Raw genomic sequence first — 26,532 nt, forward strand, 5'->3', positions numbered from 1 at the left:
TATTTTAATATTTATATATAAATTATATCTACATTTATATACAAAAATAATTTGTATTTACTATTTTCAACTTTACACCCAGCCAAACTATATGAGGTCTGAATAAAGACATACAGTTTCCAAAAATTTATCTCCAACTGAAGGTGTGCTCCCGTAAAGTGAGGGGCTAAAACCAGGAAAGTGGAAGACCATGTTGTCCAAAAAAGCAGGGTGTCCATCACAGTAAAGTAGCCAAGGGCAGTCCCAGGTGACGAAAAGGGAAGTCTCTGGACAGCAGCCTGCCAGCAGGCCCAGAAAGCAAGCTGGCCAGATCAGGGCAGAGGACAGAGGGCACCAGGAAAAATAGGAGATCATGAGATTATCTGATACGTTTGCACACCTGGAAAATAATATTGATGAGGGGCTGGCCGATCTGGTGGAGCATGTGAAAAAAATTACAAATAAGGGCTTAGAAAATAAAGTGTATAAAAAAAATGAGGCAACCATTCATTCTAGGAAAAACAAAATGTATAAGAAAATGAAATCATTAATATATTACAAGGCTCTGCAGTGAACATCATTTACATACTCATAGCAAACAGAAATGTTGGTTGTTTTTTAACCCCAAACTGATGTAATATACGGAGGGTGGGGCACAGGAAGTGGAGGTGACAGAGCTAAATACTGAGCCATTATAGTAGAGATCAATGCATAGTGATGATTAATTTGAGAGGAAATAAAAGGTAATCCCATTTAAAAATGAAAAAGAAACATGAAGGTAAATACCAGAATACACAGTTGATGAGAGCTGCCAGTGGGGAAGGCTGAGGAAGGGCAGAAGGCCGGGTGGTTTCTGTTAGAAGCCATTAAGTGCTCTCTCTGATCCTTGCCTCTGTTCTGATTTTGTAAATACTAGTATTGTAAAAGGTTATTAGGTATGTACCTCACAACAGTGCCCTGCACACCAGTGGGTGTGACATCAAAGCTGGGGACTGGCCTAGAGAGAGTGAAAACGGGGCCTCTGAGTCATCAAGGGGTGGTTTCCTCAGGCCCTGCCCCAGCAGGGGTCAGTGGGATGCTGGCTCCATCCCTTCTGGATACTCCGGAGACCTGTCCTTCCTGCAGGTCTGTGAAGGGGAGCCATCTAGGGGCCGGAGCTTCCCAGGGGCCTGCCTCCAAACCACCCCTCCCCTGTATCAAACACCTGTGAATCTAGGCTCCCTACATATTTCTAGCTCTTTCTAGAACTATTCTCTAATTTCTTGGGGGAATTTTTGGAAACAGGAAGCCTAAGTGGGAAAGTAGATGACGTCTAACCCATTCATAGTTCTTCACACCCTGCTGAGGTTCACAGTTAAGATCCCTGGTGCTTGGCACACAGTAGATGCTCAATAAGGAGCCGCCAAAGGCATAATTATGGTGCCAACTTTCCGTGTCTGGCACTTCGTCGGGCCCTGAACATGCACCGCCGCATCAGAGGGTAGGATTATCTCCACGTTACAGGTAAGGAAACTGAGGCTCAAGGAACCTGCCCAAGGTCACTTCACTAGTAAGGGAAGAGCTGGGATTCAAACCCGGGGGCTGCTGACCCCACAGCCAGTGCAACTAGCAGCTGCTGCCGTAAATCCTTTCTGGAAAAAGGTTTGGTTAGGTCGGTGCATGGATGGAAGAAAGGAAAGAATGAGAGTAAGGGGTGGAATCACAACCGACCCAGGAAGAGAACCTAAGAACCCCCCACCCCCACCTCGGAGGCTGGGGCTGGCACCCGCACCCCTCCCGCCCCGCCCCCGGCGCCGGCCTCACAGTGCCCACCTTCTTCAGAGAGGCTATTCTCTTTGGTCTCCTTGTCCATCTGGCAGCACCAGCCTTCCAGCCGCTCCGTTTCTGCCTGAAGCAGCTTCAAGAACCAGTAGCCGTCCCGGCGGCAGGCCCCTGGCTGTGCTGGCTCCGCGGGGGAGCTGGAGGACGTCTCCAGCCAGGGGTCGGGCGGGGGCAGCGAGGATGCCTCTAAGGCAGGGTCGCTGTCGTCTCCATAGGAGAGGTTGCGCTTGATCTGGGCAATCCTGGGGGTCTGCCGGGGGCCGGCATCGATGCTGATGGAGTCGGGGTGTGGGGTGCAGTCCGGGAGGCTCCTCTCAGATGACTTACAGCTCGAGTCATTGGCATCCTGGGTATCCGAGTCGGTGTCCCGTCGGGAGGACATGCTGTGAGAGGGGGCGCTGCTTCTGTGGGTGCGGGGTGGAGTGGGGTGGGGACAGTAAGGGGTGAGTCACCCAGAGGGCCAGAGACCAGAGGCCACCCCGACCCGGACACACGGGAGACAGAGAAACGGATGCATCATCTGCTCACCATGCGCCTGAAGCGGGTCCCACAGCCCCCGTCTCATTCTCTGCTCAGCCCCCGCCCCGCCCACACGCACACGCACACACAGACAAGGTCATAAGGTTGCCTGTTTACTGCACTGGGGCCAGGACGCCCACCAACGTCGGGGTGCCAGGCCATGTCTCCACCCGGCCTCGGCCCCCGCGGCTGATTAATCTCACAGAGCAAGCGCTCGTTGAGAACGCCCGCCCGCCCCGCCTCCCACACCTGGGCCAGTGCCCGCACCCCAAACCCAGCTCGGTTACTAGAAATCCAGCAAGGAGAAGTGGGTTAGGGAGAGCAGGAGGAGAAGGCGCAGGAGAGGGGAGAGCAGAGGGAGGGAGAGGAGAGGGGAGAGGCAGCCAACACCTCGGTGCCACTTACCGCCAGTCGTCCTCTACCTGAACCCCGATGGACTGGAATTTGGTAGCGGGACTGGGCTCCTCTTTTGGCACTGGCTGAATGCAGTCAACCTTATTGAAGGACAACGACAGCAACGGCACGGAGACAAAGACAAAAATAAAGAACAAACACCACACTTGCTGCTGAAATTCACATTCGTGGGACGACGCAAACGGACGTGTGGACAGACAGACACGAGGCATGCGGACACTGCACGTGGGCCCGAGGCCGGACCAGGTTAAGCCGGGCACTGCTCATTCGCGCGGAGGCGGGCGGGCAGGTGGGTGGGAGGTGGGACGGGTGGAGACGACTGGCTTTCCCTACTCTGAGGAGGGTGCCATCGCATCGATCGCTTTGGGTCCGTTGTCCTCCGAGAGGTGGGAATCGTTCCTTCTAGTCCTCTCCTTCACACGCATCAGAGAGAGGAAAAACAGAAAGGACAACGAAAGAGAAAGAAAACACACACACACACAAAGCCACAGCCGTTATCTGGTGTAGTTGAAGCGGGGCTGTCTCGAGGCAAAGGTCACTCCCCCAACCCTGCAGGTGAAGGGCAGGCTGGAGGCGCCTGCACTGCGGGCAAACCTTGGACAGCAGCTCTGGATATGAAAGCTGCAACCAAGGCGAGAGCCGGCCAAGTCCCTGGGCCCTACGGGATGCCAGCCCTGGGCCTCGATCACACTTGGCTGAGGTTACCTTCAGCGCTGGCTGGGCCAGGGGAGCCACGTGCAAAGCTGGCACTCTTCCTCTATACCAGTGATGCCCTGGGCCTATCTTCCTCTTCCGGGACAGAGGTACGTGGCCACGGAGCAGCCAGGTCAGCCCCTCCGCCACCACTCACGAATGAGGGAGAACACACACTTGACCCAGGGCTCGAGGCACCAAGGGGTGGGACGAGAGTTGTAGGGGTGTCCTTGGAAAGAGGAGACTCTCGTCTCTTGGCTTCACAGAGGCCAGGGAGGCTTTCCCCGGTAGGAACTGAGCACCAGGCTCCTCCTTGCCATGGGGATGCAGCTGCATTTCTCCTTCCGCAAGACCCAGCTCAGAGGCTATAGCATCACCGGATCTCAAGAAGCTGCCTGGAGAGCATGGAGTCGGGGTGGGGTGAACCCGGGGGAGAAGCCTGGATGGGCCCAAGAGCCAGAGTACTCAGCCCCGTGTGAACTTCTGAGTGAAAGGATCAGGGTGAGTCTAACTCTCTCTCAGGTCTTCTGGAAAGATAAGAACATCCGGTTTGCCCAAGGACAGGGTGGGGCTGCCCAAACAAAGACCTTGCGACCAGACTATTTTCTGTATTCCTTAGAATCTCTCCTGAGAGCTGTACAGGACAGGGGCTGGACCCCTTATGAAGGACCCCAGAAAACAGAATAGTCTCCTGGCCGACTTTCTTCTTGTATATGTGCCAAAATTTTTCCTCTCCAAGAGGCAAGTGCAAGAAATCGGCCAGTGAGCCATCTCTGGTCCATTCTGCCCCGCTTTGAGTCCCATGTTCCTTCTGTAATTTTGGTGCTTCGTCATGTACTCAGCCATGCCCAACTGCGCAGGGGTGGCTGGGGAAACGGAGATCCTGTCCGATCTAAGCCACAATGCACACCACCCGGACCTCCTTGATCGCCCTCTGGGTTTGGAGGGGCTCTGCCTCCCCCAGGCTCTTAGCTCACTGTAGCTGCCCTCCCTCCCTGCCCTGAGTATGCTCCACTTTAGTCTGGATCTAGAGCAACTCTTGAAAGCTGCAAGGCAGGGCCCAAGTTCTCCCCGCTCAGCTAACAGCAGACAGATTACTGAGGTTAAGTGCATGCAGGAGGTGCAGTGAAGCAGTGGAGGGGAAGCTGGCGCACCCTGCCCTGCTGTGTGCCCCAGCCATGGGCACACAGTGAGCCTGGCTTCCTGAAGGGTCTGCTGGCTTTGGCCACTTGGTCCCAGGGAATTATCTGCCTGGATCCTTTCTCACAGAGGGATGCATTGGGACCGACATCCCACTTCTCAATTTGACATGGGCCTGGTACCTCAAGCAACCTACCTGTCCCCAAGGCCCGAGAGGGCTCTGGGCAAAGTTCCCCTTGAGCAACCCCCAAGGCTCCAGGGCCCTGAGTCCTGGGCCCCTGGCCCTCGGCGTCTACGCTCCATGCTGCTCCCACCGCCAGGCGGGGCTGTGGCCTCCGCACCGGAGCTGACCTTGGATCAGAGAACTGTTAGGCCAGTCCCGCCTCCCACGCGTCGGCTGCCAGGGCAAAGGGTGGAGTGAACAGACAGACAGTGGACAGGCAAACAGTGGACAGGAGATGGCTGGCTGAGTGTAACTACATTCACTGGGACAACCCATCGTTGGAGCAGGGACACCTGCCCGCAGCTGCAGAGCCCACAGCATATTTGGGCAAACGTGAGGAAGACGTGACTACGGGTGGAATTTGGTCTGGCCACTTGGGGCCGACCCCCCAAAACAGACAAACCACCTTTGCCCAAGAGACCTAGTGGGCCTCCACCAGATGTAATTACACGCAGGCAGGTGCACGGCGTGGGCCGAGGACAGAGTGCGAAAGGGGCCCCTACTTGTATTCCTATAGATGACAGTTTCCTTTTGGGAATGGCCTCAGGGTGGGATTCGGAGCTGGTCAGCGTCCCTTGTTCGCTCTTCAAAGCTGCATGTTTTGGGGGTGGCTCAGGGGCCTCGGGGGCTGGGGTGACTCCGCCCCGTGTCACACTGGGCGGTCGGGTACTGCTGTCCAGGCTGTCTGACGAGTTGCTCAGGCCGGACTGGCTCGTCACTTCGCTCTTGTGGTCCTGGCTGTCCAGGTAGGTGTCCTGGGCAGACTCGGTGCTGCTCTGGACCGTGACGGAGATGAACGGCTTCGATGTGGTGCGTGGAGGGACCGGTGGCGGGGTCTTCTTATATGCCACTAGGCATGATGAACCTGCAGATGGGTGAGAGGAGGGCAGGGGAGAAGGTGAGGCCCCAGCCCTCTCGAGCCCCTTTCAGGGCTGAGGCCCTACCTGACCCGACCCTAGCTCTGGCCTAGGTGTCGGTGAGGATTTCTGGAGCAGGAGAATGGGGGTCAGACACAGCAATGACCAAGACAGAGAGACACAGGCCCTGCCCACCTTCATGCTGAGCCAAGGCCAAGTCTAGTGGGGGATGCCCACCACCCTCCACCTGAGTCCCACACAAAGGTCGTATCCATCCGGGGCGTGGGCTGGACGGTGACAGCAGGGTGACGGTCAGGACAGCTAAGGAACGGTTAACCTCACTTGTCCTCAAGCTCACCGAGAGACCTGCCACTCCCCTGCCCAGGTCTTTTCCTCCTTCCCTACCTTCCCGCCACCCTTGCTTCCTCTGCCTGGATGCCCTCTCCCTGTCTGGTCAGAGACCAACACATCCTTCAGGGCTCAGCTGTCCTTTCCCACATCTTGCCATTCCCACCCCACCCCTCACCTTGTTATGTGAAAACCCCACACACCAGTCTACCTCCCCCAAGACTCCATCACGCCCAGTCAGACTCTCTGTTCTCCACCACGATTCAGGGAACCAGGACCCGCCACAGGTGGGAGTTGGTGTCTCAGAGTCCCATTCTGAATCTGGCCCAGGGCTGGCTCAAAGCTGGCTTCGTAAACGCTGAACTTTTTGTGCTGAAACAGGAGGTGCTTTTCAAACAGCAGTAGCTACTTGCTGTGAGGGGCTGGGTCACATCCAGCGGCTTTTCTCAGCATCTTAACTCCAACTGCCCTTTCCCCAGTGAGGACTGAAACGAGCCTCTCCCCGGCTGAGGCCCGGGCCTGAAGAGGAGCCAGAGGAGTGGCTTTAAGCCTTGCCTTCAAGGGACTGCCAATCACGGTGACGGTGATGGCTCAGTGGAGACCCTCAAAATGAGGCCCAGTGCCACAGGGGCAGTGACAAGGCACAGCAGAATCCATTCATCTGCTCCTGTGAGATATCACTACACAAACATCAGAATGACCAAAATAAAAACCGGTGACAACACCAAATGTTGGCGAGGATGTGGAAAAATGGAATCACTCATTCATGGCTGGTGGGAATATACAATGATACAACCATGGAAAACTAAACGTGCAATTACCATACAACCCAACAAGTGCACCTTGGGCATTTATCCCATAGAAATGATAACACATTCACAAAAAACTTATACAGGAATGTTCATGGCAGCTTTATTTGATATAAGCCAAAAGTGGAAACAAGCTCACCGAGAGACCTACCACTCAATGGGTGAATGGCTGTGGTGCGCCCAGACCACGGAACACCACTCAGAAACAAAAAGAAATGAACCACTGATACAAGCAACTACTTGGATGAATCTCAAGTGAATTACGAGGAGGGAAAAAGCAATCTCAAAAAGTTACAAACCACATGATTCTATTTATAAAGCATTCTTGAAATGACCTAATTATAGAGATGGAAACACATTAGTGGTTGGTGGGGAGACTAGGGGGAGAGAGTGATGGGGAGGCTGGAGGGATTTGGTTATACAGGGGCGACAGGGAGGACCCCAGTGTGTACAAAGTGATGGGAGTTCTATATCTTGACTGTGGTGGTAGATTCATGAACCTACACATGCAGTGAAACTGCATCAAACTAAAAAACCACAAGGTGATACAAGTGAAAATGGTGAAATCTGAGTAAGATTGGTGGGTTGTACCTATGTCAATATTCGGGTTATGATAATTATACTACAGTTTTGCAAGATTTTACCATTGAGGGAAACTGGGTAAACGGTACACAGGATCCCTCTGTATTACTTCCTACAACTGTATGTAAATTATATACAATTACCTAACAATAAAAAATGTAATATAAAAAGCCCATCCATCTGTCTGTTCACCTGATAGACATGTATTAAGCCAGGCCCTGTACTGGGGTCCAGGAAAGCTAGGAGCCCCCATCAGCAGAGGAACAGCCATGACACAACTACTTCAACAGCAATAGAGGCCACAGTAGAAAAAGCCCAGGAGCTGGGAGCCGTGTCTTGTGCTTGACCTAGTCTAGGTGACTAACTGCTCTGGGAGCTCAGAGCACTGTTCTTCCTCTGTTCAAAATTTCCCAGTTCTGCTCAGGGATCCCCCCAAACAGACACACCCACAGTCTCTGACTCCCCAACCCAAGAAGGGTGGTGCAGGGGCAGGAGGCGGGGCTTCGGTCTGTGGGAGGACCCTCCAGGGCCCTGCCCCGTGGAAAGGGACAGGCCTGCTCTGGAAGATGAGCTCCTGTGTTCAGCTGGTTGTAAGGCACAGGCTGACAGCCGAAAGCTGGGCGGCTTACTGAGCTGTGCTCAGCAGCTTTATGGCTTTGTAATTTATACCCCACGGTGACTCTGTGAGGTGGGGATATGATTGTGCCCATTTTAAAGATGTGGCACGCGAGGCTCAGAAAGTTAGATAACTTGCCCAGAGTTGCTAACAGCAAGTGACAACCACATCTGTTCGGCTGCACAGCCCACCACACTCCACTCCCCAGGCCTCAGGCCCGCCCCTCTGCTGGGCTGGGGCTGCAGGTGTCTGAGGCTTTCACTGACCACTGTGCCCCTCAGCATCCTGCTGGACTCTGGTGCCAGGGTGCAGGGGCACATCCAAGCTGAGGCCTGACTGCTGGAGGAGGAGGGGCCTAGACTAAAGGCAGAGGCCTGGCTTCCAGGCCCCGACAATGCCTCACCGAAGTCCCTGTCCCCCAGTGAACTTTTTAGTACCTTTATCTGTTCAGTGGGGGTGGAGGAGTTCTAACAGCACACCGTATTCACATAGCTCTTGACTAACTCAAAGCATTTTCCCATTTATGCTCTCATTTAAGGGTAAGTATGGAGGCTCCCCTCACTGTGACTGAAAGGGAGACTCCTGCTAGGAATCCCTCCTCCCCATTGCCTGAAATTCTACCATTTGAGTCATTCCTTTGGTAGTGAGGATCCAAAAGCCAGAAGGCAGCAGAGAACCAGACAAGCCTGAGTTTAGACCCCAGCTCTGTCATATACCAGTTGTGTGGCCACAGGGAGTGATTACATAGGCTACATCACAGAGGTCAAGGCTCAGACAGCCCAGTGCTGGCATGGCTCTGAATAGTTTCTGGTACAGAGGGAGACAGGCCTGGAGAACAGGGGGTGAGCCAAAATTTTAACACTCCCCAGCCACTGGTGGGGAGGCTGGACTGGTTCTCTGACCAGCCAGGGGCAGTCTCCCCCAAGAGCTGGACATGTAGAGCAGCCCATTGAAGCCCATGACCACCAGAGCCCAGCAGAGACACGACTCATTGGGGATTTCAGGATTTGTTTGTTTGTTTGGCCTAAATATCCCAAGAAAGCTTCAGTGCAGTCTTCTGCTCCAGATTAGGAAAGCGAAGTCCTAATCTGCTCAAGATGTTTAAGTGGGGGAACATGCCCCTAAAGGGGGTGGCAGTGAGCATGAGGACCCAGAATTGGGCTCTAAGCCTGGCAGAGGCCGTGTGACCCCAGTCAGGGTCCTTGTCCCCACCTGTGGTGGGGCTAACACTGGCCTGGAGGAGTCAGTCTGTGCAGGGACCTGCCCCACCCAGGAGATAATGGGACTGTCCAACGGCCTGGACAGAGGACTGACCCTCCAGCCTCTCTCTCAGGGTTGTGTAGGCCAGAGTCCTGCTAACGCAGCCACTCATTAGAGAGAAAGTGAACTAGAGGGAGGCCTGGCCAGATGGCCAGATGTGAAAGAAGAAAAAGTGAACTCATCTTGGATTCTCTATGTCTCCTGGGGCACAGGTGACAGCCAGACAAGTGGTGTGACTAATGGAGAGGATTTCGGGGCATCTCTCAGCTGTAAGCACTGTCCCCCCCAGGGCAGGGGGATGGGGCCCAAATCTACAGGACAGCTCTCATTTCACAGGCATGAAATGCCAAGAAATATAGGCCAACACCTCCCCCAGCCCCTTCCAACGTGGCAATCCAGGCAGTCTGTGTTCCTCACGCCCACCACACTTCCTCCCACCTCGGGGCCTTTACCCAAGCTGTTCTTTCTGCCTGGAAGGCTTCTCTCAGCACCTCACATGTTTCAAGTGTCACTTCCTCTAGGAGGCCTCCCCTGACTGCTCCCTACTCTCCCATCACCCAGGATCTCCATCAGAGTGCCCATCACATTTGTCATCAGCTCAGCAAGGCGTTTACTTGCTGATGGTTACAGGCCTGAGGCGGCTGGGGGCTCTGTCTGTCTTGGCACAGCAGGTCGTGTCCCGGGCCCAGGGTAATATCTCAAGCATAGAAAGCTCTCAATAAATATCTGTTGAATAAGAAGAAGAACCTCATCATTGTTACAAAAACCCCTCGGTTGCCAAAAATCAAGATTTAGCCATAGTGAAGGCTCCCAGCACTTTAGAACCCAAGGTTCTAGTCCCATCTCAAATGTGGAGCCCTTTCTGCTTGGTCCCACCCACCCATCCCTATAGCCTCACCTCCTGCCCTCCCACCCGCTCAGCATGCCCCTTCCAGCTTCACAGAACCCACACACCCTGTGCAAACACACCACACTCTTCAGGCGCCAAAGCCTTTGCACATGCACCGTTCCTGCCAGAACCCCTCTGCGCATCCTTCATGCTTCCCGTCCTCCGGCCAGTCCCTCCACTCTCAGCCCTTTCTGGCCCAGGCAGAGTCTGACCCTCTCCTCTGGAGCACTCAGGGCTGTGGCCAGGTCTCCGACCGAACGTGTGTCCCATGCAGGTCAGCAGCCGGTCCCCAGTCTGGAGGGTGCACAACCATCATTTGCCAATTAAACCTTAGAGGGAAGCAAGTGCCCCCAAGACCCAAGATTTTGGCCCAGCCAGGATGTAACTGCGGTCCTCCCTGCCCTGGGGAGACATTCTATGTGCCACAATTTACACCAAAATGGCATATGGGTCCAACTCTTTGTCCATTCACTCTTGGAAAACTTTCGGATTTGCCCAGGAAGCTTGGGGGTGACAGTCACTCCAGGGTGACTGCCTCCTCCAGCTGGTCCTTGTGCATATTTTTAAAGATCCTGAGTGAAACATCGCTGAGACAAAGCATTGTCTGCATACTGCACAGCTGTGCCCGGGGGCCGCGTGCTTCCCTGCCCTCACCTTGGCCATGCCGGTCCCTCACGCCAAGGCTCAGACAGAAGCTGGTTGTGTGATGCCACCTGCCCCCGGCCCCAGACATCCAGCCCAGCCTCCCTGCCCCACTGTGCACAAGTCCTTGCTTCTTCTAAGTAGAAGCTCCCTTTGTCTCATTTCCGCCTTCTGCCCTAGATTTTATCCTGCAAACTCTATTTTTCAGGTCAGAATGCATTGGTTTCCACATCTTGTTTTTTTAATGTCAAGGTGTATAAGACGGCCAATCAGAGCTTCAGGTGCTCAGAGTACTGGCTGTGGCTCCATTTCCCCAGCAGCCCCAGCATGCTAGCCTCCTGCAAGTGCCTTGGAGGCCCAGCCCAGTCCTCACGTCTGCTGGCTCCCAAGGGCCCGAGCTTGGCAGGGGTGCTGAAGGAGAAGCGGCCTAAACAGTGTATGAGCCATGGCTGCAGGCTTTACAAAAGAGGCAGCGGACCCATGCAAGACCCCACGTGAATGGAGCTGGCCTCAGAGCCAGAACCCGCTAAACTCCTTTGCTGGCTCTGCCCGGCTTGTCGGAGGAAGGGCTGAGAGCCTATAAGAGCCCTCCTTCTCTCACCCGACAAGTAACCTGTCAAACCACGCAGCTAAATCGGGGAGCTCACTTGTGTGCTACGGTTAAAGCAGAACTCACGGCTCCCGCCCACCTAGCCTCAAATTCCTCCCTCCTTCCCTGTTTCTTCCCCCAAAGCAGGGAAAGCTGGGAGAGAATTCCAAGCAGCTAAGTCAGGATCGGGGACAGACTGACCTCTCAGAGCCACTTTCCTGCTGACGGCCCATGTGCCCTCTACTTTCCCCCTCTGCCAGCCTGGAACCCACCCCCCTCACTGTACCTTAAGAGTAACAACATCAGGGGGCTTCCCTGGTGGCGCAGTGGTTGAGAATCTGCCTGCCAATGCAGGGGACACGGGTTTGAGCCCTGGTCTGGGAAGATCCCACATGCTGCAGAGCAACTGGGCCCGTGAGCCACAATTACTGAGCCTGCGCGTCTGGAGCCTGTGCTACGCAACAAGAGAGGTCGCGATAGTGAGAGGCCCGCGCACCGCGATGAAGAGTGGCCCCCGCTTGCCACAGCTAGAGAAAGCCCTCACACAGAAACCAAGACCCAACGCAGCCATAAATAAAAACAAACAAACAAATAAATAAATAAAAATAAAATTATGGAAAAAAAGAGTAACAACATCAAACTTCAATTTCAAACGCCAGCAAGAGAGACTGGCAGCACCTCTTACCCCAGCATCCTCCTGGGGCTCCTCCCCACTGCCCACAACCAGGGGCTCCCTACCTGCCTCCCCATCCTTCCCTTCTCCCCTCCTCTAGAGCCAGCCTCCCCTAGACGCCCCACACCGCTGCTCCCTGGCCCCTCACCCTCCTATCTTACCTTTCCTGTCCCTCTTCCACCCTGGCCCGTGGGCCACTTGAGGAATCCAATCACGCCACTGCACTGAAACCTTCCAATGGTGCCACCACCCACCCAGTGGAAGTGGAACAAGCCCTTCAGTGGGGGCACTCAGGGCTTCCAGAATTTGCACCTGCCTCAGACCCCGAAGTCCATAGGAGCCAAGAGGTTACAAAGGTGTCTGGGAAAGACAGAGCCACAAAGCTCAGGGAGTCCGGCCACACCCTTGGAGCCCTGCCCAGAAGGGGTGCCCTCGGGATGCCCTCCTGTTGGTATCAGTGCCAAAGTTAACAGTGCTACTGAGCAAGCACTCCAGCTACACTCAGCCCTCATTCTTCATGATTCTGTATCTGCGAATTTGCCTACTTACTAAGACTCATACTCGTGGGGCTTTTTTTGCAGCCACTTGCAGACATGAGCAGAACCTGAAAATCTGAGTTTCCCAACACACAGGTTCCCAGCTGAGGCTGAACAAGGCAACACTGCCTTCTTGTTTCAGCTCATACTGTAAACAAGCACCCTTTTCCTGGTCTATTTAGTGCTGTGCTTTCACATTTTTGTGTGTTTTTTTGTTGGTGGTGACTTCTCTGCTTGAAATGGCCCCCAAGTATAGTGCTGAAGTGTTGTCCAGTGTTCCTAAGTGCAAGAAGGTTGTGATGTGCCTTATGGAGAAAACACGTGTGTCAGATAAGCTTTGCTCGGGCTTGAGTTACAGTGCCTAGATCAGTGTTAATAAATCAACAATATATTAAATAAGGTATCTTTAACAGAAACCTTGGTGGTTTGTGCTGGTAGCGGGTGGAAACGCAGGGACTCTGCATTTCCCATAGGAGCAATGGTTCAGTATTAGCTAATTCAGTGTCTGTGAGACATTATGGATGTAAGCACCGTGAATAACGAGAATGGATTGTACTTTGGCCAAATGAACCCTCAGAACAGATGTGTGAGGTAGGTTTCTCATTGCCCTGTTTTCCAGATGAGGCTCAGAGAGGTGGGGAGACTCGCCCAAGCTCACCTTCTAGCCAGGCAGTGTTGGGGCCAGGGCTTGAACCCAGGCTGCCTGAAGCCTGACCCCTACCCTATGCCCCACCCACTGTGCCAACTCCATAAGGGTCATGTAGAGGCAACAGCCTTGAACATGTCAACTGTTTCACCCAGAAAATGGGGTGTGACTCCCAATGTGCTCTGGGTAGAATTCAAAGAGATGGCAGACATGAAGATGTTTGTAATCCTGGGGTGGCCCCTATGATTCCATTTACCACGGTTTCTCGATGAAGGAGAGAGTGATCACCTTTTGGGGGACAGCTAGGGACCTTTCTGGAAGACATGAAGGTTGACTGGGTCCAGCAGGATGGACCAGAGTCACTGAGGGGCAAGGAAATGCAGGGCTTTCAAGTGGAGGGACGCTCCGAGCAAAGGAGCAAGGCAGCACAGCCCAAGGCACGGGAGGACAGATTTGAGCAGGGCATGGCTCAGCAAAGTGGCCATTTAGGTAATTTAGCTCGTGAAGGGAAGCCAGGGAGGCCTGAGAGAGGGCTGCCTCCTCTCGGACAGGGTCCGTGGCTTCCTGGGGCCGCTTGGACACCAGGAACGGTGGTATCTTCTTCCTGCCCACAGCATCCCTCACAAAGTCCCTCCAAACTGGCCTGCAGTCAGAGGATTTACAGCGCGCAGACCTGACTGCAGCTGGAAGGGCATATCGCCTCCTTTCTCAATAGCCCAGCACACCAGGCAGCTCTGCGTGAAGTGCCAAGGCCATCTCAAGCTCAGTGTGTCCAGAATGAATCTGAGCCTCTCCTCCCCGCCGTCGGCCTTGCTCTCCTAGAGAGGGGATCCCCATGCACTCCATTACACACTCCAGAAGCCTGGGGAGTCCTGCCCCCTGCTTCCCAGGCCTCCCCCATCTGTAAGGCTTTGCCCCTCCCCAACAAAAGCGCATGTCACAGAGCCGGGCTTCTCTCTACCCCACCACCCTGGTCTAGGTTTCCACTCTCTACCCTCTGGCCTCCCTGCTTTGTCGGTGACCCAACTCACCCACAATCACTCTCCAGAAAGCAGCCGGAGGAGTTTTTTTAAAGTACAAATTGGATTAATGCTTCCCTTTTCTAAAGCTTTTCAAAGGCTCCCCACTCCATGAAGTTGCCCACCTTGGCCTACTACAGGCACTGCCCCCTTCTCCAGCCTCAGTTCCTGCACTTTCCCCTTGTTGATTCCATTCCAGTCACACTGCTATTCCTCAAACACTCCAAGCATGCGCAGACCTCAGGGCCTTTGAACCTGCTGTTTCCCTGTCTGAGATGATCCCCACCCCCACCTCTGACACCTACTCCTTCCCATCCTGCTCTCATCTCTGCTTCCCACTCAGGTCTCGGCTCAGGGGTCATGTCCTCAATGAGGGCCTCCCAGACCACCCTGTCTAAAGTTGCTGTTCTTTGAGGATCCTGTTTATTTCATCGAGCACTGATCAACTTACTGGTTCACTTGTCTTTTGTCTCTCTCCCCTACCAGACAGAGATCCTGAGTATCTAATATAGATTCCTGAGGGTGGGGATCCTGAATACCTTATAGAATTAAGATGCTTTCCCAGCACCAGGCCCGATACATGGCTGGGCTCAGTAAGTATTTATTGAATTAATGAACAACCCCCTATTTGACAGTTGGGTCGACTGAAGCTCAGGGAAGAATGATTTACTCCTGACTCTGAGTCGGAATCTAATGGCGCTTTGAAAAGCTCCCTCAGGTCAGCCTACACACACACACACACGCACGCACACACACACACACACACACACACACACTCTCTCTCTCTCTCTCTCTCTCTCTCTCTCTCTCACTCTCTCTCTCTCTCTCTCTCTCTCTCTATAGGAGCATAATATGGTAGGAGGTAGAGCTTGGAGCAGCTCTGCTTGAAGTTCAGCAATGAAGCTGTGGGAACGAGAGCTCAATAAACCCTAAGCACTGGGCATCAGAAACAATTTGAAAAATAACCATTTCTGAAAGGTGGCAGAGAAAGAAAGTAAGCAGTGCTTCCGGCAACATCTTCCAGGCAAGGCATATCATATGTACAGATTTAAAGGAATCATGACTGAGTGAGTCCTGGGCCAGGTACTACTTTATTCCAGACACAGGCCTGGGAGGGGAGATAATCATCACTGATGTTTTATAGATGAGAGAACAGGCTTTTAGCTTTTAACAGTGGCCGTGCTCTGTGAGGCTGTGGTCGACTGTGTACCTTGCACAGGGTCTAATCCTTTCTGGGTCTTAGTTTCCCCAGCTAAGTGGGTTGGCCTTGAATGGGTGTCACGAGTTTAAGTGTCTACAGGAGACCATGCATCTAACCCCTCTGGCCCACAGCTGTCATGTGGAGACCTGGGTGAGAGAAGCCAGAAATCTGGCCTTAAAAATAAATAAATAAAACCTCTAAATTTAAAAGTGGAGTTAGTTAATTCTAAGTTTTAAAAAACACTGGGCAGGTACGTGCCTGCCTGCTAACGTGGCCCATGGCACACAGGTTTGTGACTGCTGGAACAGCTGTCCTCAGACCTCCTTGCTCCTTCTGAAGCTCCAGACCCTCTCCCCCTGCTCCCCAGGAAGCCAGTCCACAAGAACCTCCCCCTTGGAAAGGCAGGAGACCCTTGGGAACCTTGAAATCGAGGCAGCAGGAGGCCCTTCTGGTGGTGTCTCAGGTCTGTTGGGCAAAAGCAGGGAAGCCCCTTCTGGTCGGCAGGCCAGTTCTGCTTGCAGGCTCTTGGCACCAGGGCGCAGGTGGTGGGAGAGCCCCATCCAGAGCACAGATGGCCGCCCCCCTTCATGGGCCTGGAGCAGCTGCCTGAGAGGGACCAGCTTGGCTGCTGGGACAACACCCTTCACCCCCTCCAGAGACAGCTGCTCCTTAGAAGCCCTGTTCACACACCAGTTGGGGTCAAAGGTATGAGGTGGCTCTGTCCTGACACGTTCAGGCCAGAGGTGCTCCCACGGAGGACGGGGTTAAGCAATGCCCTCCAGACCCACAGTTCAGGTCAGCTGATTCTCTGAGGACAGGAAGCTGCCGGTCAGGAGACTTCACAAGCTCCCGGGCATCTCCCCTGACTGAGGGCTGGCCGTGAAATGGCCTAGCATGAAAAGCTTGAACTGTATTGGCTCATCAACTCTTCACCAGGCCCATCACTCCCACTTCAAAGAGGAAAAAAGTGAGGCCCAGAGAGAAGTGAACAGCCCCAGGTCACACAGCCAGGATTTGAGCTCAGGCTTTCTGATTCCAGAGCCAGCACTTGTAGCTGCTGCTTCACCACACTGACCAGGGCTGGAGTTAGGTGCACTTAGCAGGGCCTGGCTGAGATTCTGGCCAGGCCAGTTCCCCAGTCAGGACCCTAATCTTGGGTCCTCACGCAGGGTTTGGCGATATCCTCTGAGTGGGTTAGATGGTGGCTGCCTCTGGCTCTGCTGGCCATGGGGTCAGAGGCCTGGTGCCCCTGGACCAGAACCCCAGCACGTGGAAGAAAAAGGCGGCCCGCCCTGCCTGTGATCACTGCCACCCACCGCCCTTCCTCAGGCCCTTCTCTTCTGGATGTGCAGTCCTGGACACTCTGACCCTCCACCAGAAACACCAGAACCCCTGACGTGGTTTCCCAGTAACTCAGGACTTCCCCAGTTTGGCTAAATCTCACTGCAGCCTCAAGGCAGAGCCCAAAGAGGTGAGGCCACTTGTCCCAGGTCACACAGCTGGCTGATGGCATACTGGGACTGGAACGAGGATGTGAAAACCTCCGAATTCTAGGGTCCGAGGAGATAGTAATTCCAGTGACTTTCAAACCAGGTTCAGGGGGCCCTCAAGAGGGCCTGGGGAGGCTTTTTGACTCCTACTCCCCGCCAGGGCCCTCAGAGCACCTCCATTTTCTTTTTTTCCCTCCATACGGTATTTTGGGATCCACCAGACTAATTCAACCTCCCCATAGTACAAATGAGGAAACTGAGGATCAGAAAGGCAAATGTACTCCCCGAGGATCAGGTGGCAAGCAGGGACCTTGCCTGGGGCTCTGAGTGTGGGTGTGTTCCCTCTGCCCCCCGGACTCCCAGCCTGGAGACCACCAGCTCCAGGCGTTCAGGGAGGCACCCACCTGTGGCTGAGCCCCACCTCCTCCAGCCCCTGACCAGGGGACCCCAGACGGCATGCTGTTTCTCAAAAAACATTTCCACGAATACTGCAACCATATCCAGTAAGCAACCTGTCAGGCAACATTCACCCCTCGCCGCCCGTCCTGTGCTGGAATCTGCTGCAAATGTCCTTTTACTTATCCCCAGAGACCTGCCGGCAGAGCCAACTCTGCCAGCAGCTCTGCTGAGGCCCCTACCCTACCCCTCAGGATACTTTAGTACCACCACCCCTGGGAGTCCAAGCTTGAAAGAGACGCCAGCTTCCAAGCAGCAGTTCCTGAATCATGATTTTCTCGTACATTAAAGCTATAAACACTACTAAGGAGAGCTGATGAGGAGAAGATGGCCAGAGTTACAGGGTTGTTACGGTGGTTCCAGTCCAGCACAAAAACTTGACGTGTACAGCCCCTGTCTGGCCTGGTGGAGGAGTGGGGGGCGAGGGTGGAGAATCCAAGATTTGGCTTTTTAAATACTGGCTCTAGCATGTGGACCTTGTTGTGGTCTTTCCAAAGCCCTAAGGTGCCAGGAGCCCAGCCTGGGAAGCACTACTTCGAAGAAAGAGCCTCAAAAACCACCCTCACATATGGGGAGGGGGAAGGGTAAGCTGTGACAAAGTGAAAGAGCGGCATGGACATATATACACTACCAAACGTAAGGTAGATAGCTAGTGGGAAGCAGCCGCATAGCACAGGGAGATCAGCTCGGTGCTTTGTGACCGCCTGGAGGGGTGGGATAGGGAGGGTGGGAGGGAGACGCAAAAGGGAGGGGATATGGGAACATATGTATATGTATAACTGATTTAATTTGTTATAACGCAAAAAATAAAAAAAAATAAAAAAAAATAAACCACCCTCACTTCTGGAGGGCTGATGTCAAACCCTAGTAATGGGTCACAAAAGCCTGGCTTTTTACAAGCTGTCACAGGGGCCCACATCCAGACACTGCCAGGCCCTGTGCACCTCGATTGCTGGCCTCTTTCATTGTTGTGAATGACCAAGCGGATCCCAGAATAGAAAGACGGTGTTAACAGGCTCATTCACTGTGCCTGCAGTGACAGGTGGCATATCAGGTGTCAGAACCCGGAGCCAAGAACCCTGCGCGGCCAAGAGATGGTTTGAAATGAACAGAGCAGAAGTGAATGGGGAAAGCCGTTGAGTTCAGCTCAGGTCAGCCCAGGACAGGCCGCCTTCCCTGGTGCCAGGCCTGGGGACAGGGACAAGGGCCCCGTCCTCAGAGCTTATATTAAGATTTTGAGTTCAGGATCCCAACTTGGACAACTACACAGAAAACAGACACGTGGGAAAATGTCTTAGCGACTCTAGTTGATCACAGACACGGTCTGAGGCTACACTGACAGAGAAGGTGCAGGACCAGGGACGGGGCAGCCCCGCTGAACTCTGGACAATGATGTGGGTACTGTTGGCGATTCTGGACAAGGGACACTGCCAAACTGGAGCCCGATGACAAGGGGCAGTCGCACAGGGAGAAGTCTCTAATCCATCCTCCCACTACGACAAGTAGGCCACGCACTGGGCTCTGGGTGGGCACTAGGGACCCACCCAGTGTTCGTAGTCCTCAGACCTCAAGAAACTCACAATAAAGTAAAACTCCACCGACTGGGCATAGCCGCATAGACTACTGCAGGAGAAAGCCTGGGACTGACTGAACAAGAGTGCTGCGACTGATTGGTGACGTCTGTCACAGATTTGCCACAGATGGGGTGTGACACGCGTGCGCCATGAGCCGTGCCTAGTCTAACACAAGGGAGGAGGTGCTTAGAGAGACTGGAGTAGTAGCCTGGAAAAGAGGGGATTCAGAAGGGCATGGCTACTGTCTTCAAATACCTAGGAGACTGTCACATACATTGTCCATGTGGTCCAGGTCATTACAGCACAACCAGAGGGGGGACAGGAAAGTGGGGGTTAAGGGGGAGCAGGTTTTGCCTCATTATAAGGAGGCAGTTTCTAAGGGGCAGAGCTGCCTAGGAGGCGATCAGCTAGGCTAGACACAGGCACGACGGATGCAGGGAGGGACTCAAGCCCCCGCGGGTGACCTTTAAGATTCCTTCCAGGCCTGAGATGTTTGCTCTTTCTCTGCCTTCCTACTTCACACTCAGTAATGGAGGTGACATCAGACATCATTTTTGTGTGTGTGACATTCACAGTTCAATTTCTTTCTTTCTTTTTTTTTTTTTTTGCCTCCAGAGAATCGTTACCAACTAGCAGAGGAGAGGGAGGAGGAGGTTCAAACGGCCTAGCTACCGGGGAAATGACGGGAGGACTAACTCTAAGGTCGAAGGCAGCACGGTCAGGGCTTGACACACCTTCCTCTGGACAGTCAGGCAGCACAGAGCTCCCACCTGAGATGATAAACCCATCCTCAGAACAAGAGACCAGCCGACACTGGCTTCCCTTCCGCCCCGCCCCCCGCCGTACCTGCTGCTGAGTTACAGAAGTGGCCTGTAGGTCAGGAGGCCCTGAGAGTGAGCACTGTTCCTGCACTCACTCACTGTATGACTAAGGCTCCCTGGGCCTCACTCTCCCCCATCTGTAAGATGGGAACAATACTGACTCACCTTGTTCACTGCCCTAGGGCTGCTGTGAGACTCTCTTGGGAAGACAGGCGGGAAAGGGCTTGGCAGGTGAGGAACTATCATTACAATCACTTGAGGGGCCCAAATATCTGAGCAAGGGGCGCACAGAGCAGCTGCCTAATTCTAGGCCTTCCAAGGACTCCACGCGCCAGAAGCTGGGGGTTTCTGGCCTGGGGCAGGTGAGGAAAGTTCAGTGCCCTGAGGACCGCAGCCAACCCCCACCCCATGCCGCATCTGTATCACTATTCTAATATTTTAGGGTAGTGACCTCTGGTGTCCCTGCCTTGCCAAGCACCCCTCTAACTTCTCTGTGCCACCCTCTTCATGGCAACGCCCCATGTTTCCAGCACCCGGGTCTTTGCAAGGCCTGCATTGCCCCTCCTCCTCCCTAATCCCACCGCCTCTCCCGGGTCTCCGTTCCAGCATTACTCCCTCCAAGCCTTCCCTGACTGTCCTTCCGCGCCTGCCAGGCACCCCTCACTGGGTCACGCCCCAGGTTTAGAGGTACCACAGGCCCCTGTCGTCACACTGTTTTACAGGTCTGTTTACTCTTCTCCTTCTCCGTTTAGACCCTGAGTCCCCTGAAGGCAGTGACTGCAAGGTTCCCATGCCTGTGGCACCCAGAAGGGGTGCCCAGGCAAATGCCTCCTGCCACTTATGACGTGGGACCCTGTCCCTGACTTCACCCCAAAAGTGAGACAGGTCTGCAGGGCCTTCCCCTGGAAGACTTGAGAATGCAGCAGTAGGGAAGTCTGTGAGGGGCGACCTGGCAAGCAAAAGACAGAGGTGCAGGGACAAGCAGGGACTATAGGCCTACCCCTCACGCCTCCATACCCTCCATACTCGAGTTTTCTCCCAACTACCTCTAAAAGCACAACATGGTGACATTTGGGAAGATCTTTTTAAAAGAAGACCTCCCCAAGGGAAAGTCACCAGCACCCCGCAACCGTAAGGACTCGCTGAATATTAGCGACTAATCGTCATAGTTACCGGTGTTTATTGCCTGCTCAGGCATCGCTGGCTACTGACCTGGCCCAGTCACTGTCCGAGGTCCTTATATTTGATCCCCACAAGGAGATGTTTTCACCATCGCCCCTTGTGCTGCTGAGGAAATGGAGGCTCAGAGAGTTTGAGGGATTTGTTCAGCGTCACACAGCAAGTGTTCTATCTGCTAAGTGAGTGCAAACCTTCCAGGTTTCAGTCTCCAGAACCCAACCTTCACAGCATCCAGTCTCACAACAAAAATACAAGTTGGCTGACAAGGAGGCTGACACACACATTCCTACAACGCTTAGAAATCACCATAGAAAGACAAATTTGGTCTCTCCCTTCTGCTGGCAGACTCTGACTAGAATACACTTTTTTTTTTTTTTTTTGCGGTACGCGGGCCTCTCACTGTTGTGGCCTCTCCCGTTGCGGAGCACAGGCCCCGGACGCGCAGGCTCAGCGGCCATGGCTCACGGGGCCAGCCGCTCCGCGGCATGTGGGATCTTCCCGGACTGGGGCACGAACCCGTGTCCCCTGCATCGGCAGGCGGACTCTCAACCACTGCGCCACCAGGGAAGCCCTAGAAAAGACCTCAAGCCCAAGCCAGCATCCCAAAGAGCATCTGAAGAAAGCGGACTTTACCTTGACAACTTCTACCCCTCTGGGAGCTGCTCTGCCCTGATGTTTTTATTTTATTTTATTATTATTATTTTTTAAAACATTCCATTCCCCCAGTTTATTTAGGATCGCTTACAATTTGTGCTACACTTTATTTTTATTTATTTATTTTTTTTGCGGTACGCGGGTCTCTCACTGCTGTGGCCTCTCCCGTTGCAGAGCACAGGCTCCGGACGCGCAGGCTCAGCGGCCATGGCTCACGGGCCCAGTCGCTCCGCGGCATGTGGGATCCTCCCGGACCGGGGCACGAACCCGCGTCCCCTGCATCGGCAGGCGGACTCCCAACCACTGCGCCACCAGGGAAGCCCCTGATGTTTTTATAAGCATACTGATCACCTCCCCAGGCTTCGGGCTGTCCTACCAGGCCCTTTTCCTCTCTCACAAAGAGACCTGTGACATCACTTGCCCCTCAAATGGTCCCTTCCCCTCCTAGGACTGACACCCATCTGTAAAAGTTGGGCACTGCACTAGGTTGTGGACGGCACAGGTTCCAACAGGTGTGCTACTTCTGGTTAATTGGTAGTACCTGCCTGTGTTAAGAAGGATCCTGAAGCTGTGTCCAGGCTCCACGCAGCCACCACGGGTGCTGGAACCAACACTGCCTCTGTGGGAAAAGCCCTCCTGGGAGATGAGCAGCCTTTTAAAAACTCTGCTGGAACACAGCCACATAAAGCTGAGAGTTGCAGTGTGCATTAACTTGGAGAGTTAACCAAGAGTTCATTATTTACAGATGAAACCTACTCTCCCTTTCAAATATACCTCCTTAAAATGGACTAATGAATGAGTTACCTGGAGTAGTGACATTCATACAGACAGAAAGTAGAAGGGTGGTTTCCAGGGGGTGGGGGAGGAGGGAATGGGAAGTTGTTTAATAGATACAGAGTTTCAGTTTTGCAAGATGAAAAGAGTTCTGGAGATGGAGGGTGGTGATAGTTGTAAAACAATGTGAGTGTACTTAATACCACTGAACTGCACACTTAAAAATAGTATAAGTGGTAATTTTTTTGGGGGCCATGCCATGCAACATGCGGGATCTTACTTCCCCAACCAGGGATTGAACCCTGCAGTGGAAAGCGGATCCTTTACTACTGGACAATCAGGGAAGTCCATGTGGTAAATTTTTATGTGCACTTTAACACGGTGTTTAAAAAAATGGGCTAGTGCGGAGTCTACTGAGGAACTCTCTACAAACGAGCCCCAGCTATTAAACTGATTTTTCACCCCAAATCCAGAAGTCACAAAATAAAATTTGAAAGCTACTTTAAGCATGAATTTTTTGATTTCTGGTTTGACTTAAATGTATTTGTGAGCAGGGGCTGATTTATAATCTGCTACAATCTCTTTCCTGAGATTCAGGGAATAGAAATAAAAGAAAAAGAAAGAATTCAAATAGAAAATCAAAAAGACTGGAGGTCTACAAGGGTAGAAATGGATGTGTTAGAACCTTGGAAAGGAGTTGGATGGGAGATTGTGTGGAGGTTAAAAAAATTAAAACTTAAAAAAGAACTATAAATATATTGTATAACATTATAGAAAACAGTTAAAAAGTGATTTTAATCCCACTGCCCTAACACAATTACTGTTACATCATTCTATACCCAAACTTTTAAACTGTGATCATTTTGGAATGGCAATCTGGCTAAAAAGAAATAGCAACTTCTGCATTGGCGTTCTTAAACAAAAGCAGTTGGTAGAACAGAAAGAGCAGTGAATCAGGACTTCAAATCTTGATTAAGCTGTGTGACCCTGGACAAGTCACTTTACCTCTCTGTTCCATCATTTCTAAAAACAGCAGTAATAACTGCAACCCGCCTCCCTCAGCAACAGAAGCAACAGGGCTTTGTGAATTGTGAAGTAGTATGTGAAAGGGCATTAGCAATAAGTAGGGAGTGCTGAATAAGCCTTTTCTTGATGACTAGTGATCAGTATGAAAACCTGATGATGATAATAATAATAATGATGACGACGTAAGTATTCAGAAGCTCTGATGTTAATTTTTTTTTTTTTTGCGGTACGCGGGCCTCTCACTGTTGTGGCCTCTCCCGTTGTGGAGCACAGGCTCCGGACGCGCAGGCTCAGCGGCCATGGCTCACGGGCCCAGCCGCTCCGCGGCATGTGGGATCTTCCCAGACCGGAGAACGAACCCGTGTCCCCTGCATCAGCAGGCGGACTCTCAACCACTGCGCCACCAGGGAAGCCCTCTGATGTTAATTTTAAAACAAAAATCACTTGTAATACTTTCGTTATCACACCTCTGGGTGAGCAAAGCTGTTGGCCTCAGACCTACCCAGGCTCGCCAAGCCCAGCCAGGCCCTGCCTGACCTTGCAGACCCTTCCAGACATAACCCGAACCTCTCCCAGTTCCCTAAACACACCAAACACTTTATACCTCAGGGTCTTGCCCCCTGCTGTTCCCAGTCTGCCTTAACTGCCTCCTTCCCATCCCCCACCCCACCTTCCCTGAGATGCCTTCCCCATCTTCTCCGAATAAAGTCCCTCTCGGCAACTACGTTTCCTCCAGGACTCATCCCAATTAGACGGTATGCTGTGTGTCTGTACCTGCTTGAATGGGGTCTCCAAGCTGGATGAGATCTCCAAGCTCCATGAGGAAAGAGACCAGGTTTGTCTTGTTCCCTCTCCTTCCCCTGGCTCAGCACCGGGGATGAATGGCTGATTGTTTGGGAAGAAAGTGGAGGCGGGGTGGGGATGAGCTGGCGGATGAACCCAAGTCCTCTTCCCCTGGGCTGTTCCCACGCACTGCTGCGTGCACCCCCTTTGAGAAGACTGCTGGGGCAGCAGTAGCAGTGGCAGCCCTGCCTTTACAGGTGCTGTCAGACAAGCCCCGCTCCCCCTACCCCACAGGCAAACACCTCCTCACTGCTACCATGCTCTGTGCAGGGCCAACAGGCACATCATGAAGCGTGGGAAGCTTGGGAAGGCAAGAAAGTTCCAGGAGAGCCTTGAACTATTTCTGTATTCACAACACACTCAAGAGCGGACTCTTCACTGCAGTCCCCAGCAGGATACTGCCCAAGGTAGTGATGACCCTGCCGAGATAAACCCTGACTCTGAGTGCCTGGTGGACTCTGACGGCCCTGGGCAGGCTTCTCTAGCCTGATCTCAGCTCCCCAGGCCCCTGGACAACCAGCCCCTGCCTCCCCTCCCGTCTCCAGGGAAGCCTCCCCTAAAAATCTCCATCCACTTGGAGCCTACCCAGCTTTTGAGGTCCTGAAGGTCACCTCCTCTCTAAAGCCTGCCTTGATTCGCTGCATCTTCCCCATCAGAGCCCCACACTCAACAAAGAGCCAGCGAATGATTAACTCCTCTCCAAATACCAAGTGCACCTGCATCTTGCCAGACATGGGACATGCACAGTCTTTAAATATTTCAAGTCTTCTGTCTCCCCTTGGATATCAAGAAGAGCAGGGGCAAACATTTCTTAAGTGCTTCCTCTGTGCCTGGCACTGTCCTGAGTGCTTTACACACACACATTCTCTCTCTCGTCCTCGCGCAGTGACTCAGGTAATACCATCACCTCTATTTTGCAGGTGAAGAAACGGAGGCCCAGAGAGGTTAGGCAACTTGCTAAAGCCTCACAGCTCCAGGTGGCAGCTCAGGATCTGAACCCCGGCAGCATGACTCCAGGGCTATGCTCTTAACTACGGGGCTGCCTGACCATTGGTGTGTGGGCTTTCGGACACAGTCGGGCTTTGTAAGTGCCAGCTTCTGCCCCCCAGGGGAGCAGCGTGGCTAGGTGTGGATCATCAGTGCAGTCACTCAGCCACAACTTCCAGATCACCTACTGTGTGTTCAGCATGTGCCGTCAGCGAGTGGACTTGAACGAACACAGCTCTGCGCCTGGGGACCTTGGGATTATGTAGAGCAGAGGAGAGATAGACGAAAATCCTATTCATTGAAGCAACAAAATTGCTACCATTATCTGCTTTGGCAAGGCTGAGAATTTCCTTAGAAAAAGCACAGAGAAACGGGAACTTGAGACTCCAGCTAGTTAGGCAACGGCTAGTCTTTGAAGTACACAGGCGAACCAAACGTGTGTTAAGATTTTGGTCTCACTGGGGGACCAAAGTCTATTCGGCTGAACAGCAGAGCTAGAAGGAGCTAGAGCTCCTGCCAAGAAACAAATGGGGATTGAGGTTCAGAGCCGGGAAGGAGCTTGTCGGAGGCCACCTATCAACTGGAGAAGCACGGCTCCGGTTCCCTTACGCCCTGTGCTCTCCAAGTCCCTGGGACTGCAACCAGGACAGAAGGCTTTCAGGCCATCTGCGTCCTTAAGAAGAAACCGCCAGGGGGTGAGGTAAGTGCCTACAGTGACAGAAAGTTTAAAAGTTTTCTCAGTGGAGACAGGACGTTAGCTCTTACCTTCAGGGAGAGTGGAACTGTTCTGTGAAAGCTGGATTCGGGAAGCCAGGGTTGATGTCCCAGGCCAACACAGGTCCACCTCCAGCCCAGCCCTGCCCCAGAAGGACAGGAATTTCAAAGGCAGTAGCTCCCCACCTGGGGCCACACCCAGGTGAGGCTGACTTTACCGGGGAACCCGTGGAACTGGCTGTCTCCCACACAGGGGCAGGCCGAGCCAGAAGGCCACCGCCGGTCTGCAGCCTGGCGCCTCTCCCTGCGGGGTCCCACCCGGCCCCGACCCCAGCCAGGCCTCCAGAACAAGGGTGGGAGCCGGTGGGGAAGAGGCCTGCTCCTCTCCTAGTGAGGCCTAGTGAGGTCCCTAGGGCCCACCCCAGCCTGGGCTGGGTCTGAAGCGGCTGCTTCCTGCTTTACCTTTTTCTTTCACTTTGGTTTTTAACCCCAAAGTGAAACTAAAGACTGGGACGATGTGGGAAAGATGGTGAGAGTTAAGGCCTGAACACCTGGCTT

General features: G+C 53.3%; 1 protein-coding gene across 8 annotated transcripts in view; it reads right to left on the minus strand.

Annotated features, from left to right (window-relative positions):
• Positions 1–26,532, minus strand: part of DLGAP4 (DLG associated protein 4) — a gene marked incomplete at its 5' end in the record, with an annotated part of 92,393 nt that overhangs the window by 31,284 nt on the left and 34,577 nt on the right. For 4 of the 8 annotated variants that reach the window (XM_081257373.1, XM_081257372.1, XM_081257378.1 and 1 more), the window contains 3 exons: positions 1,792–2,204; positions 2,725–2,813; positions 5,293–5,654. In XM_081257373.1, coding sequence (XP_081113499.1) covers positions 1,792–2,204; positions 2,725–2,813; positions 5,293–5,654 — 864 coding nt within the window. Of the gene's footprint in view, positions 1–1,791; positions 2,205–2,724; positions 2,814–3,066; positions 3,147–5,292; positions 5,655–24,204; positions 24,297–26,025; positions 26,050–26,532 lie in introns of those variants that run through there. The other 4 variants (XM_081257374.1, XM_081257379.1, XM_081257377.1 and 1 more) reach the window with 3 other exon arrangements.

This window comes from Mesoplodon bidens, assembly GCF_964165515.1.
Source record: "Mesoplodon bidens genome assembly, chromosome: 15".
NCBI classification, from domain to species: Eukaryota; Metazoa; Chordata; class Mammalia; order Artiodactyla; family Ziphiidae; genus Mesoplodon; species Mesoplodon bidens.